General features: G+C 39.4%; 1 protein-coding gene across 1 annotated transcript in view; it reads left to right on the forward strand.

Moving 5' to 3' along the window:
- The window catches only part of SCGN (secretagogin, EF-hand calcium binding protein), a 50148-nt gene that overhangs the window by 7968 nt on the left and 20856 nt on the right, over positions 1-21324 (forward strand). Inside the window, exons 3-6 of the mRNA XM_007973519.3 lie at positions 1492-1584; positions 4877-4966; positions 8923-8979; positions 9412-9489. Coding sequence (XP_007971710.3) covers positions 1492-1584; positions 4877-4966; positions 8923-8979; positions 9412-9489 — 318 coding nt within the window. The remainder of the gene's footprint in view (positions 1-1491; positions 1585-4876; positions 4967-8922; positions 8980-9411; positions 9490-21324) is intronic.

Genomic DNA, 21324 nt, shown 5'->3' on the forward strand with positions numbered 1-21324 from the left:
GAAGCTAGTAGGCCAGCAAGGAAGCCAGGGGCTGAAGGGTATAGTACATTTTTTTCTGCCTCCCAGGGCCTTTGTGAAGATCCAGGGAGATAATATTTGTTAAAGAGCATGGCTTAGAGCCCATACTCTGGCTGGCACTCCAAAAATGTTTATTCACCTGCTCTTCTTTCCTATTCTTGTGAATTGGATGTAGCAGTTGCTAATTCTCCACCACACTTCTCTTTCCACCATCTCCTCTCTTCTTCCATTAGGGAGAGGTCCCAGTGGAAAGGAAGGCTAGACAAAGATGCCTTCCACCAGCCTGTGATGGAGGGCAAAGACCAGGTCTCTTTTGCTGACTATAATGTCACCAGTGGCCAGAATTGTGTTTGGCACATGGTAGGTGCTTGATAGAAAGCAGTGTTTTCTGAGTTTTGTACCTGAAGGCAACATGTGGTGGGCTAAAATGTTTTAGGACATCTTGAACCTGGGTTGTTCTGGCAAGTTCTTCCTTATCTCAGGATGTTGCATCACCAGCACATGCTAGGGTTATTCTTGAAAAATACAAGTAAGAAAGGCAGAAGAACTGAGTCAGCCCAAGGCCACCCAGATAACTGTCCTGTACACACGTGCACAGATGATGCATCCAGAGAGTGTCCTGAAGGCTGAGTCACTTCCACCCCCAACACCAACAGGGAGGGTAGTGAATCAACAGGATTACCTCTTCTAAGTCCCTCTAGCTTACAGCTGGAGGGCTTGGGACCAGAGATAGCATGATAGTATTAAGGAGAATGAATTTAGCATAAATTTCAGCAAGTCTAGAATCTTAGAATTGGGCACTCTTTGGGATTATCTATGCTTCTCAACCCTTGCATCAGAATTCATTCTTTACTGTTGGTTACATATGTCACTTTTACTGTAGTAACCATAAAATCCACCAGAGAAGACAATTAAGGTTCAACGTAGAAGGGAGTTGTAACATCTTTGGTTAACTCAGCAATTACCTTATTACTTTGGTCTCCTCTTTAATTATTTCTCCCTTCTCGTTATTTTTTTTTTCCTTAGAGAATACAAAAGAAGATTAAAAAGGAGTTACATACACCTGGGGGCCCAGAACAACTGGACTTTTCAGTTAAAAAATGTAAAACCTCTGAGTTACTGGGAAGAAAATCTGTAATTACAATACAATCTTTTGTCACAACCAAATATAACACTGTTCAAATTTGTTCTTTCAGCACCCTAGTCTCTAAGCTTCTTTTTATCAATATTTTAATGACTAATTAACTGTAAATTGTACCTAGTCAAGATTCTGATTAGTGCTTGGTTGCTCAAGAAATCTCCAGCGTTGCTCTTTCTTCTACAAAAGGATAAAATCACTTTAAGTGGCCAAGGAACCTGCTTTCCAGGTTCGAAAAACATAATTATCATGCCGTGTGTTTTGAATATTTGCTATCCTAACTATATCTTTGAGATCCCAGTGGCTTTAATGTGGCTCTGTTTGGTCAATTGCAGGACACAGTCATGAAAGCAAATTTGCACAAGGTGAAACAGCAATTTATGACTACCCGAGATGCTTCTAAAGATGGTCACATTCAGATGAAAGAGGTACGTTTCATGACTGTATCTTTCATGGCTCTACTCTTCTTGACTGTTTTTTTCTTTACTTTGTCATCTTAGGCTGTAATATTCTTTGGAAGACAATGGAAACTTTACATATGATCAGGAAATTGGAGATTTCTGAAAGGCAGTTGGCTTAGATAACATTTTAAAAGTAATCATCTCTCCTTTTTCATCTACTTAGTAACAAAGAGTGTGCAATTCTTTTATCATTTTATTTAGGTCAATTAATATTTGTATCTATTTTATAATTGGGGAATTGAAATGATAGAGGCCTTTCAATTACTTGATCCACCATTTGTCTCTTTATATAGTGTCCTGTTCAAACTGAGCAGTGATATAAGGAAAAACTTACTGAAAATAAATAAGGTTAAACTTCAGCATCAGCTCCCAGTGGAGATGGGAAAGATCTATCCCTAAGATCATTAAAAGCATGACAGACAATAGCTGTCTTTACTTCAACTTAATCCACTTTTATGGAGCACATACTAAAGCATGTAACTATGCTACGTGTGCAGCGCTGTGGATGGTCTACAACTTACCTGATCATTTCTCCTTCCAGTTACAAAAATGTTTACAGTTTAGAAAGGACTTCCACATGTATTTTATTATTGTATTCCCGTAGTAGTTAAGATGATGATAGGCATGGAACATTATCCCCATTTTGCTGATAAGGACTTGAGTTACTTTCCTAGAATGACATGACCAAATAAGTGGCAATGGTTTTAGTGGAACTCTGCTTATAGACAGGAATCTATACAGGTTCATACTATGTAGCTATAAATCTGTATGTGAAAATGAGTCAATCTGAAACTAAGATATTTTTTCATAGTCAAAACTGCCTGTTAGACATATTACCTGACAATGGGAGAGCTAGTCTCTTGATGTGACACTGCCATATCTGAGCAGTCAATATTATTGAAGAGAATAATAGGACAATTTCTTCAGGAAGTTATGTTAATAGGGCAGGATAATTTCCCTTTATAAAAAGTGTGCGTGTTCACCAGGAGACTGCCTTTTCAGAAAACGAATAAACTAAACTCTAGATTTATGAGTGTAGCGGTTTCCAAACTTTTAATCAAAGGCAAAATTGTATATGTAACCAAAAATTATCATTATACTGGATGTAAAAGTATCAATGTGTGCATCAACAGAACAGTAAATGCAAACAGCAAGTTAGGTGTACTAAACAAAAGATTTTTAACTACATGTTCACTGTTGTAATTTTCCAGACCCTGGAACAGAGCATAGCATATAGTAGGGCTCAGTATTTCTTGACCTAATTAATGAATGAGCAAAACATAGCAAATAACTGAAAACTATATCATTATCTTACTAATAACAGATAGACATTCCCCAGTAATTGGCCAACGATTTTTGTCTTGTAATTCTGCATATGAGTGTCATTGAGGTTGTTGTTTGTACGAAAGCTGATGGTGCAAGACTGCATTGTTCCCAAGGCTCCTTAAAACCTTCTGAGTCTGTGAGTCTAAGGAGCAGCAAGGCCTTTTGTTTCCCCTACATTCCCTTGCTGTACTATTGACCATTTCACTTACTCCAATTACAGGTAGTCGTGACATAAAAATCAGCCCACTTTGGCTCATGTTGGATTTTCTAGTAAAAAATAAGATGAGTAAAAGGCCACCGTTAGTCTCAAAGAGCAGTTCCCCATTCCAGTTGACCCTGTGTAGCTTGATGGGAAAAGCATGAAGTCAATATGGTGGAATATGAAACCTTAGGCAAGTTACTTAATTTCTCTGAGCCTCAATTTTATCATCTTCACCAACATGGCAGTCATCATTTATTGACTATTTGATATGTATGAGGTATTTTCCTAAACAGTTTATAAATACTGGCTCATCTTACTTTTAGTCTTCCCATCTGGACCAGGATATCAATATTATTATCTCCATTTTCCAAATGAGAAAATTGAGGCACAGATATATTAACTAAATTACCTAAGATCAAATCATTAGTAAGTAATGGAGAAGAAATTTAATTTCACTCTAAAGCCTATCACTTACACTTTGAACTGCACTGCCTCCCATTGACAAAAAGGGGATATTTATACTCATCCTGAAAAACTGGTGTGAGGACTTAATGAGATGATAACTAAAAAGCATCTTGCTGGTACCTGCCATGTAGCAGGCACTCAAAATCTCGTAGTTATTGTTAACATGATGTGTCCTCGAGCTGACCCACATCCAATTAGAAAATGTGAATGAGAATGTGAGCTAATTACACCTAAATCCCTTCCGGAGCATCTGCTGTGGACTCACTCTGTGGTATTGTACAAGACACTGAGCAAACTACTCAGTTAGAGAAGAAATGACCATTGTCTATGGGGACAGCTCAGAAAGAAGACAACATATACTACAATACCCTAGGCAATGAACACAGCCAAACCTGAAAAAAGTATTATAACTACATAGGGGAACAAGATATTATTATACCTTTGTTCAAGGGAGTGCATGAAGTAAATCAGTCAAACTGGTGCTCATATTAAAAAGCTGATTGGCTGAATTTATCATACTTGAGTCAACTGTTGTAGTATCTTATAGACACTAATAATGTAAAAAAATATAAACCATAGCTAACACTCAAGTATCAAGCCAGGCAGCAGTTATTCCTGCTTTTGCACTGAAGTACTGTATATATACAGCATCTCACCAGTAAACCATAGTGATTAAAAGTGTGGGCTTGAGATCACCAAGCTGAAATACTGACTTCATCACACACTAATTACAAAATGTTGGCAAGTTCCTTATCTCTGTATAGACCAGTTTCCTGCACCGGAAAATAACAGTAATGGTATGTTGTGCACCCTATAGATTGTTATTAGGATTAAATGAATTAGCATATGCAAGCATTTAGAATAATGCCTGGCAAACATAAGCATTACTTGCTATTTTTATCTTCTGTTACTATGGAATTAAATTAATTCAGTATTGGAAGTTCTTAGAATAGTGCCTGGAACACATCAACACTTAACAAATTTATTATTGATATTAATGTTATATTCATCGTTATCTTAGATTTTAAGCTCGTGGAAGGCAGATATCCATAGCGATTTATACTTAGTAGGAGTGTGATACTTTCTGAAAGAATAAATGAATCAAAGAATGTCAATCAAGAGCACAGAACTGCAAACTGAGCTGTTCATCCTGGAAGATCTGAGACCTTCCGCCCTGGAAGATGTACCACCATGCCTTTTACCAGAGAGCATTCTTAAATGGACACTGGCCAGGGTCCCCGACTGTTATTTTTTCTGTTCGTTTAGCTTGCTGGTATGTTCTTATCTGAGGATGAAAACTTTCTTCTGGTCTTTCGTCGGGAAAACCCACTGGACAGCAGCGTGGAGTTTATGCAGGTGAGTGCTTGGTTATGTCTTTATGGAGAAAGAGGATGGAGACAAGGCTATGATCTTAGCCACCTGCTGTGGCTACCACCACTCTTGCCCAGTGGTCAAGGGAGAGCTGAGCACTGAGGATAAGACCAAGCAAAAAATGCCTTGGTGATGAGTGAGGGCTTTGGTCCCAAACCCCAGTGTTCTCTCAGTACTGTCCTGGGGTGCTTCTGAGCTGACAGACTCCTTTAGTTTGGGCTGGAGGAAACTTTAGACAAGAGGCCAGGCAGGTACACTGAAGAATGGAGAGGGAGGGGAGGTGGGGGACTATGGAAAGGAGAGCAGGTGCCCCATCTGAAGCCAATATCCCTATGGAGCTTCAACCTTTTGAGAATGCTGTCTAGAAATCTAGACTCTAGAAAATGGCAGCAACTAATTTTAGTTTTGAAGGCATGATGATACAGAACATAATGTATTAGAGTGCTGGTCCAGCAAGGAGGCCTTCTGTTTGTAATCATGGGAGAGTAAAAGCTAAAGGCAATATCAATAACCTCTCTTACCACTTTCCCTCTGGCTACCCCTTCTCTCAGCCTCTCAGTGTTACTGCTCTGTTAGTGAAAAACAACCAGGGAAGGGCAGATAAGGGTTTCCCCAAGGCCAGAGCAGCAGATTCAAGACAGCCACTGCATCCAGGGCCCCACAATGGATACAGTTACCATGTCCCCATTTAGGAGATAATATGTTTTGCATAGGCAATTTACAGAAGAAATTCTGAATGGACCATGAATTTATGCCAGTAACTCAAGAAATGCAATAATTTTATGGAAAGTAATTTTGGAAAAATTCAATCACGATCCTTTAAAATTTCATTATCCACAGTTAATTTTTTTTAATTTAATTTGTCCTGGCTGGGCACGGTGGCTCACACCTGTAATTCCAGCATTTGGGGAGGCCAAGGTGGGTGAATCACCTGAGGTCAGAAGGTTAAGAGCAGCCTGGCCAACACTGTGAAACCCCATCTCTACTAAAAAAAAAAAAAAAAAAAAAAAAATACAAAAATTAGCTGGGCGTGGTGGTGGGCACCTCTAATCCCAGCTACTCAGGAGGCTGAGGGTGGAGAATTGCTTGAACCCAGGAGGCAGAAGTTGCAGTGAGCATAGATCGTGTCATTGCACTTCAGCCTCAGGGACAAGAGGGAAACTTGGTCTCAAAACAAACAAACAAACAAAAAAACCCACAGAAATTCTACTTTTTCAGGCATCTATTTTATGGCTATAATCAGAAATGTAGACAAAAGTTTTCTGTACAATGATGTTCATATAATGTTGCAGTGTCACTTATAGTTCAAACTAAAAATAACATAAATGTCTAACAATAGTGGAAAAGTTAGTTAAATTATGATATATTCATATAATTCATCCATTCTATAAATTCTTATGAGCACTGTAATATGCAAGGCACTGTTCTAGGTGCTGCAGATTCATTAGCAAAAAACTACAGTATTGAACATTATTGATTACTGAAGATCAAATTTTCAAAAAATAATGACATGAAGGAAATGCAATATAATATTAAGAAACAAAATTGTATATGGAATTTGATCTTAACTTTGTTTAAAAGTTGTTTACCCTGAGGCCTGAATAAATAAGATAATAGGTAAGTATATACAAATAAATATCAGTTGTTCCTAAGTGGTAAGATTTCAGGTGATTTTATTCTTTGTACTTTTGTATTTTCCAATTGTGTATAAAGTCATAATTATTTAAAATGTATTTTAAGACATTTTCAAAATGATTCTAATTGTGTTTAAAAACACTCAGATAACATTTTTAATAAAAATAACAAAGAGACTGCCCAAGCGTATAGATAATATGACCCCAATTCTGTTTTTTAGTGTATGTTGTAGAAACATGATAGAAATGAAACACATAGAAACAATAAGTAATTATCTCAGGAGAGGAATTTCTGGAGATTATAAATTTTTTCTTTTTGTATTTCATTAATTTTGGGAAAAGCACATGGCCCTATGGAGGCTTCTTATCTTTTTTTTTTTTTTTAATTCTACTTTTCCTGCCTTTGTAGTTTGTCAATTTTATCTGTAAAGAAGAGCTTTCCCTTTCTGTACCCAGTTTTTAAAACTATCATTGTAAATTATTCGTTTTTAAAAATTAACTGTCTTATATCCCATTACATTCTACATATTTTAAGAAATTCTAACTTTTCCCCTGAACCACAGGATCTTAACACACTATAACTCTTACTCACCAACTCATGTGCCATTATTGTCCAGAATATTAGTTCTATCTTGTTTTCTTTAATCCCACAAATTTTATGCAGTCAAGATTTGTTTCAATTTGCCCATGTGTCACCACATGTCATATTGCTACCATTGTCTTTGTTCACCATTCCTTTTTTGTGTATCTCAGATTTCCTTCTTCCTGTTCCTTCTTCTTCCTAGAGGATATTCTTTATTGAGAGTCTGCTGGTAATAAACTCTGCTTCTGTTTGTCTGGAAATGTCTTTATTTTGTTTTTATTCTTTAAAGATAGGCTTGCTGAATATTCACACAAAAATCTTTGGCTCTCCAATGACTCAGATGTAGTAAAACTACACAATAATTTAGATGGAAATTGTTGGAGAATGGCATTTAAAAAGTATGCAAAAAATTTTAAAAATTATTTGAAATTCTCATAGTTTTGGCATAGTCATACGATAAAAGATATAAATCACATTTAACTCACTGATTGTGTAAATTGGACTAAATTCAGACATAAATGACAGGGTCTGAAAGGAGTGACATTTCTGAATTGTTATCACTAAATATCAGCACCAGTGTCGACATAGCATCAGTATCAACATCTCCTACTATCCCTGCAGAGTCTGAGCTCAGGACACTGATTGTGGTTAATAATTAAGGTTCCTGCAGTTGGTTAACACAGAACACAGGCAATCCATCTAGGATCTAAGAAAAATCTGTCAATGGAAAAAAAAAACACAACAACTTAGTGTAACCTTTCATTTTGTACAAGAGTTAGGGAGCTTGCCAACTGATGTGAGGCTTGTCCATGGAATAATCAGAGGTGGTGAGAGTAACAGAATTTATTAAAGAAAGTAGTTCAGTGCTTTCCTCAAAGAGTTTCAGCTGTTCTGTCTTCCAGTTCAGTAACTGCATCTTCAGTTGGATGAATGCTGGCCTCACACTAATGAGAGGAGTAGCTTATAACTGGGAATTATCAGTTATTTTATTCCCTCCATCAGAGACAAGACCACACAGGCAAGATTTCTTAGGGGACTTTTCTGCAGTGTAATTTTTTAAAGTTCATCTTTCATTAAGGTTTTAGTTTTGAAGCTTTAGTTTAAAGCGGGCACCTCGATCTGATTTTCCACCTGTGTGGGTCCCATGATTTATTCCCTGTCTACCACATGTGCAGTTTTCTCATAAAACTGCAGACTTTGTTGCCAGGGACCAGCAGATATACTTGGGATAGGCTTTGGTTTCAGTCCTACATTACCACTCTAAGTTTGTGCTTTCCTATCATGTTGGGTCTCTTAGGAGTCCTTTCACTTTCTTGTGATCTATGCAATGTAATTAAAAGTTATTTACATAGGATGTTGCATTTTTAGGTATTTAGTACTGAGGAGGTTTCTTAGTTTGTCATATTGCCCCAAATTGAAGTTCATCACTTTGTATCTTTCCATTCTGAACTTTCCAAAAGAACCCTTTCGATTAAAGCCCACTCAGTGGGCTTTCATTGAAACCACTGTAGCCCTCCTTAAGTGGCTCCAAGTGAATGCAGTGATCCATTTCTGGTGGATTCTGCCCAAAATTGCTGTCACCAAAGAAAGCCTAAAGTTTCCCATCAAAAGTGGAATTTCCATTCAGTTAAGTACTGTTTTCAGATGCTGAACTGTAGTAGATACCACATAATTATTCCAACTTATCTGAGGATAAATGAATTAATGACTTTTGTGTATTTCAGATTTGGCGCAAATACGACGCTGACAGCAGTGGCTTTATATCAGCTGCTGAGCTCCGCGTAAGTGTCACTGGGTGAAGGGGTGGGTTTGTTTATCATTGGGAATTTGATATGTGTGTATCATGAGTTTGATTTCTGTGGGCCCAGGAAAGATGTATTTGAATATGTTACTCAAAAAATACATACATATGTACATATATGTATATATATTCATTTTTAAAAGGTTTAGAAAGTGCAAGTCACATTGCTGTCTCTGGAAAAGAAGCATAATTGAGCATTTATGATAACTTTTTCATGCTGGAGCTAGTCCCTGGGCCCCGTGAGCTCCCTATAAACAGTGACAGCCCTCAATTCTTGGATTTATTGCTTGCTAAAAGCATTTTATTTCCTCCTGGAAACAAACAACCCACAATTCTTGAAATAAGGCCTTTTAAGACCTTTGCAGTTTATTTGCTCACTATATGAAGTATGACTCTTCTCTTGGCGCCACAGAACTTCCTCCGAGACCTCTTTCTTCACCACAGAAAGGCCATTTCTGAGGCTAAACTGGAAGAATACACTGGCACCATGGTAAGTAATGAATAATTACTCACTACTCCATGAGTAATTACCTCCATGAGGACAGCTCCCCTACTCCCTCCCCAGACCCCAGAAACAGTGTCTGCTAGAGAGGTCATCCTTGAGAAATTGAAGGCTAAATGAATGCAAGAGGAAACCTCAACTCTGAAAAACACTGGCTAAAACTGAACTCTTGTAGCCTCTCTCTTGTGACCAGGTTGCATCTATTTGAGAGAGAAAGCTGTTCACCAGTCTGTGGGGAAACCTGAAAAGTTCAGTCAATATTAGGTTTCTAAGCACCAGGCCAATAACCTCAATGTTAATTGAAGTCACATGGAAGCAAGTAAACATGGACTTAGACAATCAGTACCAAACAGATGGAAACTGCCTCTCACCACAGTGGATGATTCTCCTCATTTAGCATGTTGATTTAGTGCAGCTGGAGAGTCAGATAGATGGAGGATGCATGTCCTACCTCTGTTACTTACCAGCTATGATGTAAGAAAACTGTCAAGCCTCTCAACTTTATTTACTTCTCCTATAAAATGGGAATGAATAGTACCTAATTCCTGTGAGGGCAAATGCGTGATGCATTTGAAGGATTTGCATACTGTCCAGAATACAATGAGTTAGCTCTTATTGCAGTAGTTGTCATTATTTCACATTCCCCTCATGTCATCGTTGTTCCAAGTGACCTTGAGACTATTTTTGTGTCAAGCTCCATGGAAAGTGGTGAAGTAGGAAGCTGCCTTTGGTGAACTCATCCTCATGTTCTGTTTCAACACCTAACTTGATGCATTTCTCCCAGTACTCATCAATGATTTGTATTAAATTGTATCTGGCTCCTCTGTCTTTTCTCCTCCCCTATCCCTTCCTCATCCCTAGGTGTGTGGTTCATTCCTATAAAAATCTGCAGGTTTCTTAATTAGTAAGCACGGAAATTTGCTGATAAAGCCTTAATTACTTGTAGGATTGTTATATTTATTATATAAAGAGTTATTGAGCAGATTCACCTCATTGAGCCTTATGGTGAAGTCAGGGATACATATTACTGAGAAGAGTTTGTTAAAATGTGTACCACCATGTTGACCTATTTGGGCTTTTAATTGGTATTTCCAAATACTATAATATTTCCAACAACTTCTCTACAGTGTTGGTATTATTCATGCAATTTTATATATCTGATGACTAAGGCTAAGAAAGCGTTTTAAGTGACTAAGTCACCACCAGGTTGAGTTCTTAAGCTCATTTTAAAGATCAGATAACTGAGAAAAAATGTTCCTTAGCTAAAGGCATCTGTTAAGCTGGAAGCTAAGCTCCCCTGGTTTTCAGCCCTGGAGCTTTCCCTACTCTCCCTCTGTACTCTGCTCTGAATGTGCCTCCAGTCAAGTGAGTCTGTGCTGGGAAGGAGGCAAGTGTTCTTGACCCTGGTAACTTGTAATTGGCCTAGACAGGAGAAAGCAAATGCCAAGGAGAGAATCAAATCTCAGGGCAGGATCTCAATTAAGGAAATTATTCAGCCTCTTACTATGTTGATTTGTTTTAATAGCATGCAAAATGATGTCTGAAATCCTGAGTAAATATGTGCTCAGCACCAAAGGGTGAAGTGGGAAATCCCCCAGCAGTGGGAAGCAGTTTCCCAGCTACAGGAGAATCTCTAGGTTCCTTTTGACCTAAGCTCCAGTGAAGCCCTCTAATAGAATGAATACTATGAAAAAGGAAATTAGATGGAAACTGCTTGGGGTACAGAACAATAAGGAGGTGTTTTTCTAGTTCAGCATATTTTTAACATTGATTTAACAGAATGTTAACACTGGCTGTTGTTATCTCGATTTTATCGACTTATAAAACATGATCTACTTAATGAATATATTTTCATGTAGACTCTCCAGCATGTTGCCAGTATTTCTTTGACTATCTTTGACTCTGAGGAGCTTGCCCCCACCTCCAACTAACCATACTAAACCACTACTCTTTTACTTCTTAATATAGCTCAGCTTTTTTCCCCTCACTTTTTTCACCTGGTTCTTGCTCATCATTCGATATTCAGTTAGATATCAACTTGCCCTAAAAGAAATCTTCTGTAGCCTTCCCTCCACGGTGAGCCCAGTACCCCTTCTCTGTGCCTGTGTAGTGCCTTGTGCATATCATCATCTTAGCTTCTTAATAATTTAATTCATTCCGCAAATATTCATTACATATCTACTATGCCCTAAGCATTATTCTAGTCAACAGGGATTCAACAGTGAGCAAAATAGACAAAGGAGAGACTGACAACAAATAATAAACGTAATTAATAATTCATTATATTGCATAACAGAGGGAGATGAGTGTTATGGAAAAAATTAAAAAGTGGAGTTGGGCCAGGAATGGCAGTGCTAGCAGGAGCAGTTGGGGTAGGGGACTGGGAAGAAGGGGTACTTTTCAATAAGGTGGTCAGGGTGGCTCCTCTGAGAAGGTGAGATGTGAGGAGGGACTGAGGGTACGGGAGGCACAGGGCCCCTAGTGCAAAAGCGCGCCTGGGATTTTTAAGAATGGGGGAGACCAGCATGGCTGGAGCAGAGCAAGAAAGGATGAGACTAAATGGCAGCCAGACCATCATGAGATTTTTAGCCCATCGTGAGGACCTGGGGTTTTAGTTAGATGGAAAACGGCTAGAGGGCTATGATGCAGAGGATGTCAAGATTTGCCCCCTTGATTGAGAAGAGTCCTCAATGGGCAAGTATGGAATCAGGAAGATCTGCTGAGAGGCCATTGTTGCCATCCAGGTGATGGAGGATGGCAACTTGGACTCAGTTGGAGTGGCAGAAGAGGTGAGAACTAAATATATTTTGAAGATAAACTTGAGAAGATTTCCTGGTGAATCATGTGGGAGTCAAGGATGACACTGATGTTATCTGTTTATGGCTCTTGTACCCCACTAGCCTGTGACTCCTCAAGGGTGAGGACAGCATCTCACCTTCTTGTCCCAGCCCTCACATGGGACCTGACACGTAGTAGGCTACTTAATGCATATTAAACTGAACTTTCAGTTGTTACCTAATAGCCAGCTATGATGAAACCATGACAAAATAAGGAACGTTTGTCTTTGGGAACCTCCTATCTCCCCTGTCAGTGTTTCTTATGACCCTGTGCCCCTATTATGGCTCTTGCTCCCTCTTGGGTTGGAGGGAGCATATTGCATATTGCTTGGAGGGTTGCAAATTGCACATTTCAGCATTTTGCACAGACCCAATCTTCCCCAAGCAGAGCTTTATGCTCTGAAATTCTCCTTTTCTCCTCTCCTTTAAACCAGACCTGCCAGGGCAGAATCAGAAAGGGTGCAGTATGTGGTTGAAGAAAGATGATGCATATCACAAATCAGACCAGTTGCCCAGAGCTTTTCCCTTTACAGCCATCAGGCTTAAATTAAAGAAGCTTCAGGCTGGCATCACCTTACAATGGGATGTCCTGAGCTCAAGAAAATTTGGCAGTATGCAACATTTTTAGCTTAGATTCGTAAGTCTAGAGTCCTGGGAAGTAGCTGAGGGAAATCAGAGTGATCTTACCCAATGTTTAAGTATCTAGTTTGAGAACTGTCCATTGGCCAAGACAGTCCTGTTATTCTATGTCTGGTTCATTGCCAACACCTCATAGCTCTTCTGCTCATGTGTGCTGCAGTTAAGTACTCATTTTGGTTCTAAATTGTCCCATGGAGACAGGTCCATAATCAAACAAACTCCAAATGGCCCCTGTGTTAGGCCATTGTTGTGTTGCTATAAAGAAACACCTGTGACTGGGTAATTTATAAAAGAAGGTTCATTGGCTCATGGTTCTGCGGGCTGTACAAGCATGATGCTGGCATCTGCTTTGCTTCTGAGGAGGCCTCCAGGAGCTTTTACTTATGGTAGACAGTGAAGCAGGAGCAAGCACATCACATGGCAAAAGCAGGAACAAAAGAGAGAGAGCCGAGGAGGGTGCCACACACTTTTAAACAACCAGATGCTGGGAGAAAGCATTCACTATAGCAAGGACAGCACCAAGGGGATGGTGCTAAACCATTCATCAGAAATCTGCCCCCATGATTCATCACGTCCAACACTGGGGATTACATTTCAACATAAGATTTACAGGAGACAACATCCAAGCTATATCAGCTTCTCATTGACTTTTTATGCACTGAGATGACAGCCAAGTATGGAGGAAGCTGGTGAAAGAGTTTCCACCCAAAGATTTGAGTTTGATTAGAAGACAAAATGAGTTCAATGAAATTTTGACCAATCGATTTCATTTTTCTTCCCTAAGTCATAGAGGTGACTTACACTTTCCAACAAACAGATTTTGGAACTTGATAGTTGATTTTTTAAATGACTTTTTACATTTCCCTAGAAACTTCTGGGTGTACTAACTTTTAGGAACTTAGTTTTTTAAAAAACGACTTCTACATCCTGAGCTCTGATATACTAAGCGTGAAATCACGTTATTGCTGCTTTAATGGATTTTTATTGAGCAATGGACATAATCATGGCAATACTGTATTAAAGATTTTGTTCTGAGGTTTAGCATCAAATGCTTTACTTAAGAGATGTAACTTATTAAATGAATTCAAATTGATCTGAATAAGGATTGGCACATTTAAAAACTGGCTGAAGCATGACTAATGAGTGAGTTAAGGCAGAATGACCAATCAGAAGAGAGAAGCAGAGGTCTGCACATCTTGTCTTATCCTGATTCCTAATTAATGTTCTGGACAAGGAAGGAGACAGCCTATTATTAAAATCAAATTATGGTACTGAATTTAGAGGTGCTGCCAACGCCAGGCAGGAGGAAAGATTTAGCTGTCTGGATAGGATATTTTTAGATAATATTTACTTTTGTTAAATGTAAGCTAATATTTCTGACTGATGTTAAATCACATACTAAATTAGAGCGGGAAACTTGAACTTTTATAAAACAACACATTTAAATCTGAGACTATGGTGAGGTGGTAAATTAAAGAAAAATAAAAAGAAAGAGAAATAAGTTTTCCTGTATTAGGCTGACTTGTCCCAGAGGCAGCAATAAGCACAGCCCAGACCCAGGAAAAGTCTTGATAATACTATCTAATGTGCTCTGGAGACTCTCCCAGCACTCCCTCAACGTAGGGAGAAGAAAAACAAATTTTCCTTTATTTTATGGAATGAGTTTATAGATTCCTGTTCTCTATAACTAGTGACTTCAGGTATTCTGTTTTATCTAAGAAGTACAACAAAGGTCATAAGAAAGCCTGAGTAGGCCTGAACTACAGCTGCCTGGGCACCATAGTGAAGGTTAAGAGATAAACCTGTGCCCAGGCAAACCTAGATAATGGACACCTGGGTTGCTTGGTAACGGTTATGTGCAATCCTAAATTTGTCCTGCCTCTGTATCCCTGCTTTCACGCCACTGTAAGCTTGCTTCAAGCTAGCCCATCCCCTTTTGTAAAGTGTATGTAAAAGTCAAGTGCTGTCTTTATTCCGATCCCAGTCTTTTGGACGTGAGTCAGCTGGGCCTGAGTGCACTCAATACTCTTCTGTTTCAACCCAAGGTCACTCTCATCCTCCTAAATCCCACAACAATGGCAGACAAAGAGAATGATGTGAGTTTAAGCTTGTCCCCATCCATGATCCTGGTCTTGGCTCTCATATTTCATGCCTGGATTAAAGCAGCTCATATCTGCTTCCTTCTCTGGGTCTAGGCATTCATCACTGTGATCCAGGCCAACCTGACGCTCGTCTGGGCTCAGTCCTCAGATCTCTTCTCTTCTATGTCCATTCTCACTCTCAGTAATCTCAACCAGTCTCATGGTTTTGAATACAAGCTGAAGGCTAACCACCCTTGATTTATATGGCTGACTCAGACTACTTCTCTAAACTTCTTGAATACACTTAAATGTGTATCTCTACTTGAACTGCATGCCTAATATACATTTTCAACATGTCTCAAATTGAAATTCTGACCTTTTCCCAAAGACCTGCTCCACTACTGGTCTTCCTCAAGCTTTCAAGTTGCTCAAGGCATGACACTTGAAACCATCTTTGATGCCTCTTTCTCTATCACTCCACATCTAACTGGCAAATCTTATTGAACACATTTAAATTACATTCTAAATCTGATCATTTCTCACCCTGTTCCAAGCCATGATTATTTCTCAACCAAATTGTAAGATGCTTCCCAGCAAATCCCCCTATTTCCACTCCTGTCTCTTACCATCTCTATGAAACATAGCAGCCAGAGTGATCCTGTTATACTATGAGTCAGATTATGTCATTTTTAGATCAAAAACCTCCAAAGGCTCTGTCTCTGAGAAAAAGCCAAAGTTCTTACACCACCTGCTCACACACCAAGTCATCACCTTTCCCATCTTATCTCCTCCCCAGTCCTAGTCTTGCCACACTATTGCCTGTCATACTTTTGGTTACTCTGACATGCATGTATGTGCTGCCACAGGTGCTTTGCACTTGCCATATCCCTGCCAATATATTTTTAACCCTGGTATGCATTTGATTTACTTTCATCTCTTTCAAGTCTTTATGAAAAAGACACCTTTTAAATGAGGCTTTCCATTTTCATTCTATTTAAAATTGTACCCCCCAACTTGCTATTCTATATGCTACTTAATTTTTCCTCCAGAGCATTTAACATAGGTAACATGTACATTTCATGTTATATATGTAAAGCAGTCAGTATTTTACTTATCTGTCTTATTTTCCTTCCCCGCTTCCATCTCCTCTTTCCAAATCAGCTCCATGAGAGCATGAATGTTTGTTTGTTCAGTAAATAGAACAGTGTCTGACACATAGTAGGCACTCCATAAATATTTGTTAAATGAATGAATGCATGAATAAATGAATGAATGACGTCAGTCACCTGTGCATAGATATACAAAAGTTTAAACTCCTATTTATGGCTTTCAAACTCTTGCATCATATGGTCCCATTCTCTCTCCCACTCTAACTTCTCTCCTCCACTCCCAGAACAGCCCTTGTCCTCCCTGGTGACTCTCTATGGCTAACCTATTGCTATCTTGTGAATTTCTATCTCAGTGCCTTTGTTCTTACATTTGGTAGTCTATAATGTCTTCCTCTCTTATCTCTGCCTCATTTCCAAATCCTATCCCTCCTTCAGAACTTACCTGAATTACTATCTCCTTCCTCAGTCTCCTCCAATATCCTGTCACGTTGCTCTGTCTCTTTTTCTCAGGGTTAAAGAGATAATGCTGAATCTTATTCGTTAACGTATATTTCAGATATTTCTTTTTCACTCTTCAATTACAATTGTATACTCCTAAAATCATGTACCATCTTAATAATTGGTTGGAATGTCCCATAGTGTGTAGAATGTTATTGGACACAGTAATTACCTGACAAATAATTCTTAACTGATAATATGGGAGGGGGTTCTAAATCTTTTTTGGAATAGCATATGGCAATAATTTTCAGGCAGGAATGAGGATCTCCTTTAAAGTTTTTTTAAAAAAAGAACTGCTGGCCAGGCGCAGTGGCTTGTGCCTGTAATCCCAGCACTTTGGGAGGCTGAGGTGGGCGGATCACAAGGTCAGGAGATCGAGACCATCCTGGCTAACTCGGTGAAACCCTGTCTCTCCTAAAAATACAAAAAATTAGCCAGGCGTGGTGGTGGGCGCCTGTAGTCCCAGCTACTCAGGAGGCTGAGGCAGAAGAACGGTGTGAACCTGGGAGGCAGAGCTTGCAGTGAGCCAAGATCGCGCCACTGCACTCCAGCCTGGGCGAGAGAGCGAGACTCCATCTCAAAAAAAAAAAAAAAAAAGAAAAAGAAAGAAAAGAAAAGAAAAAAAAGAACTGCTAAAGAATGATTTTTCCAATAATTTATTAAGTAAAAAAAGGAAGCTGCAAAATAGTATATTGCATATGGTCCTATTCGTCAAAAAACTAGATAGATGTGATATATGTATGTGTACATATATACACATATACTTGAATGCTTAAAAAGTTTCTGGAAGGATACATAAGACTCTGTGAATGGTAGTTACCACTAAAACAGGCAAGGGAGGGACTCCCACTCTTGACTCTGCTGAATTATTTGCATGTTTTTCACCATGGGCAGGCATTATACTAAAATTCTTCATTAAGAATTGTTTTAAAAAGTCACAGACTTCCTCTCCCACCACAAGACAGTAGTTGTACTTTGAATCTACTGTTTAAGAAAATATCTATTGACAGGAAGTTACCCAGTAATGATTTTAAGTGATTTTGCATTTTACAATCACTACTGCACCTACAAAGTTTTGAAAAACTAAAAAATTATTCAATCTAAGGAAAATTCTGAGTAACTCCAAAGTCCCTGAGGAGTCTCTTGCCAGAGAATGGGAACTACCACACTTAGAATTTTAAGGCATTTGTTATTAAGACATTGTGTTCCATTTCTAGGAGCCTTGATAGCACCTTTCAGGTAGCTAATTCTGAAAAATGTGTGGATGGAGTATGAGTGCAAGTCTTGGAAAAGCAGTGGTAGAGGTAAGAAGAGTGATGAAGGGCTCTTCTCCACCTTTCAGCAATTGCCCTTCAGAATGGAAGACATGCCCCCTACCACTGCCATCGTCAACTGCTACAGCCCTCCTGGAGTGAATTAGCATAAAGAAGGAGGAAAAAATAAGGGCTATATTTATTTTCTTTTTAAAAAAATTCAATAAATAATTATTGACTGCCTATTATGTACTAGATATGTGCCAAGTACTTGGGGGCATATCACGAAACAAAACAAAGATCCCTGCCCTCCTGGAGTTTGCAGTCTAGCATTTATTACCAATTTATCTGCATCCCGTCTGTGATCCTGTGCAAGTTACCACACCTCTCTGTGCTTCTGACCTCAGCTGCCCAATGGGGAAATAAGCAGGACTGGCTCAGATATGGGTATGCCTGGTGTTCTGTAGATGTCAACAGGACACCCACCCTCAATCCACAACCCAGGCAGTAGGTAGGGCTGGAAGTAAATTGGAAAAGGGCAGAGGGATTTGAACCACGTCATCGGGGTGCTGTGGCGGTGGTGGGCAGGGCCCAGGCTGGCTACATGCACTGTTGCTGTTATTGCATCTCAGTGGTTGCCTTGCTCGCTAGGTCCTTGGCCTTCTCCATAGCTGTCAGTGCTGTCTCCTTTGCCTTCCCTTCGGCTTCCTTTGCTGTCCCAGCAGGTGTTTTGGAAGGTGCATCATCTGGCAGCTTGGCCAAGATATATTGAAAACCCTTCACAGTTACAATCATGTTGTTTTTGAAAAGAGCATGACCAAGTTCCTGGACAGCTCTGGAGATACTAGATAAGCTAGAGAACACCCAGGCTTCCCTGAGGATTTCGGACTAGTGCAGTTCTCAGAGTTCACACAGTAAATACATCGTTCCTCCACCACCATCAGCTTGGCATGGTTGATGCTACAGGTGAAGGTGGTCACTTCTGATTCTGTGGGTGCCCGGTAGAGTCCTCCAGGACGGACACTGGGTGAGCATCATTGGCAAGAAATAGCCACTCAGTCTAGCAGGACATCCCATTGGTCTTGGTCAGGAGTCACTGGGAGAGGAGCTTCTGGGCAGGGGTCACCTTCTTATATTCTGTGTTTTTGGTCAGAACATATAGGGATTTGAGTACCAATATCACAAGGCAGTGAACATTTGGTTTCAGAAATTCTGGAGCCTTTTCTGGCCTGGGAATACTTCATCATCATTCCAGCCAGGGTAAATGAGCACCCGTGCAGCTTCAGGGCACGGAGCCCAGTGGGAAGGGGTGTGTGTGCAGGGGATTGAAGGGGAGCTGGGTTGTGGGCTGAGGGCTGGCAGGGGCGCTTGCTCATGGAACTCAGGCTGTGACCAACCTGCCACTACTGCCTGGAGCAGTTGTCAGGCACTAGGCTTGTATCTCTTGGTTTATAGTCAAAGGTAGAGAAAATAGATAGAAGTGAACTATATAAGCGTGAGTCCAGTGAAGTGAAAATTGGCAGTCTTAGAGTTGACTCAACTATCATGAAGTTTCTATTTCTTTAGGGGAAATTCAGACCACTGAGTTGGAGGGAAATCCACACAGAGTCTTTTCTCTAAAAAGAGGCAATTAGAAAAGGTAAATACTACATCTCTGGCATAGTCTATGGCACCAGAATTTTTTTGTTTTTGAGATGGAGTCTCCCTCTGTCTCCCAGGCTGGAGTAGTGCAGTGACGCGATCTTGGCTCACTGCAAACTCGCCTCCCGGGTTCACACCATTCTCCTGCCTCAGCTTCCCCAGCAGCTGGGACTATAGGCGCCCGCCACCACTCCTGGCTAATTTTTTTGTATTTTTAGTAGAGACAGGGTTTCATCATGTTAACCAGGATGGTTTCGATCTCCTGACCCTGTGATCCGCCCTCCTCGGCCTCCCAAAATGCTGGGATTACAGGCGTGAGCCACTGCGCCCGGCCTGCACCAGATGTTTTACTTCATAACCAAACATGAAGCAAACCAAATTCAGGATGAGATACCCAGACTTTATAGAGCTAAGAGCCTGGTTTTATGGAAAGAGCTCTGGTGACAGATATGCTTAGATTAAAATCTTGCTTCTTAAACAACCTACTTCAATCTTTCTAAATATCAGTTTCCTTATTTGTCACATGCAGATTTTTTTTTGACCTTATAAGGATGTTGTGATAATTAAATGTAATAACATATAAAGTATTGAGCCCTCATAAATGGTCTTTATTATAGTTTAAAAATTAAGAAGCCATTATGTCTCAAACAAATATGTCAAGCATTCAAAATTCACTAAAGGTTATGCTTGCAAAGAAGCATAATGTCTTAATGTCACACAGGATTTGATTTCTAGTCTGCTGCTACAGGCATGCTTCAAGCTTCCCTCATCATTAATATTTGAACTTAGAGCTACAGACACCCCAGGAAAGTAGACGAGCAGATACAGTGGAATATGTGTGCCATTCATTCCCACTGGTATACACTCAGAGATGGAAAAATTAGGCAAATGATTTTTTTCCTGATTCTTATTCTTATTTGAGCCATAGCCAATTTTCTGATAGGTAGAAGCATAATTTAGCACACTGATGTTTAGTTCATCTCAGGCCAATTTCGAGCACGGGATTGTTTTCTCTTGGAGTAAGTTTGCACAGCAATGGAGTTAGGCCCACGTCTTTCAAGGTGAGTTGTTACTTGCTTAAAGCTCAAGCTGACCTAGCTTTCTATTAAGATAGAACCTCTCATAATGAAAGTGTCACAGAAAATAACGCATGGCTCATCTTCTAGCAAAGTGTATCCCCATCAGACTTTTTACTGGATTCTGTATAGTGTTTATGTTTAAGGGACATAATTGGACATGTAATATGTCCAAATGTATAAAAATATAACCTGTGTTTTAATTCTGTAATACACATTTTTGGTGCCAAAATAGGGATAATGGGTTTTCAAATTCATTTTAAATATTTTAAAAAACTGTATTTGCAGAGAGAGGAAGGATGGGGGACTAATGTATCTTTTAAAGCAAAAATCTGTTGTATATATTTTCAGATTATCTTGCTCCCTCTTTTTCCCTGTGCAGCCTCCTTATATGGATATGTTTAGAGATATTCTGTAGCATTAAAATGTTGTAAAGTCACAAAATTCACTCACATTTCAACTCAGATGTGCAAAGAAATCTATCTCTTCTATTTTGCCCAAACCAATCTTGTGTTTCTAATTTGTGGTTAGTGCAGAAAATTTTAACTTTTAGTCCTATATTGTTTAAAGTTTAGTCTGATCTAATAATGTAAACAACTTCTTTGGACAATGCTAAGTCTCTCTATGAAAGGAAAGGTTCAGCGTCAACACCTTTTGCCTTCATGGAAACATGAGGTTTTTCCTATACC

Source organism: Chlorocebus sabaeus, chromosome 17 (assembly GCF_047675955.1).
Source record: "Chlorocebus sabaeus isolate Y175 chromosome 17, mChlSab1.0.hap1, whole genome shotgun sequence".
NCBI classification, from domain to species: Eukaryota; Metazoa; Chordata; class Mammalia; order Primates; family Cercopithecidae; genus Chlorocebus; species Chlorocebus sabaeus.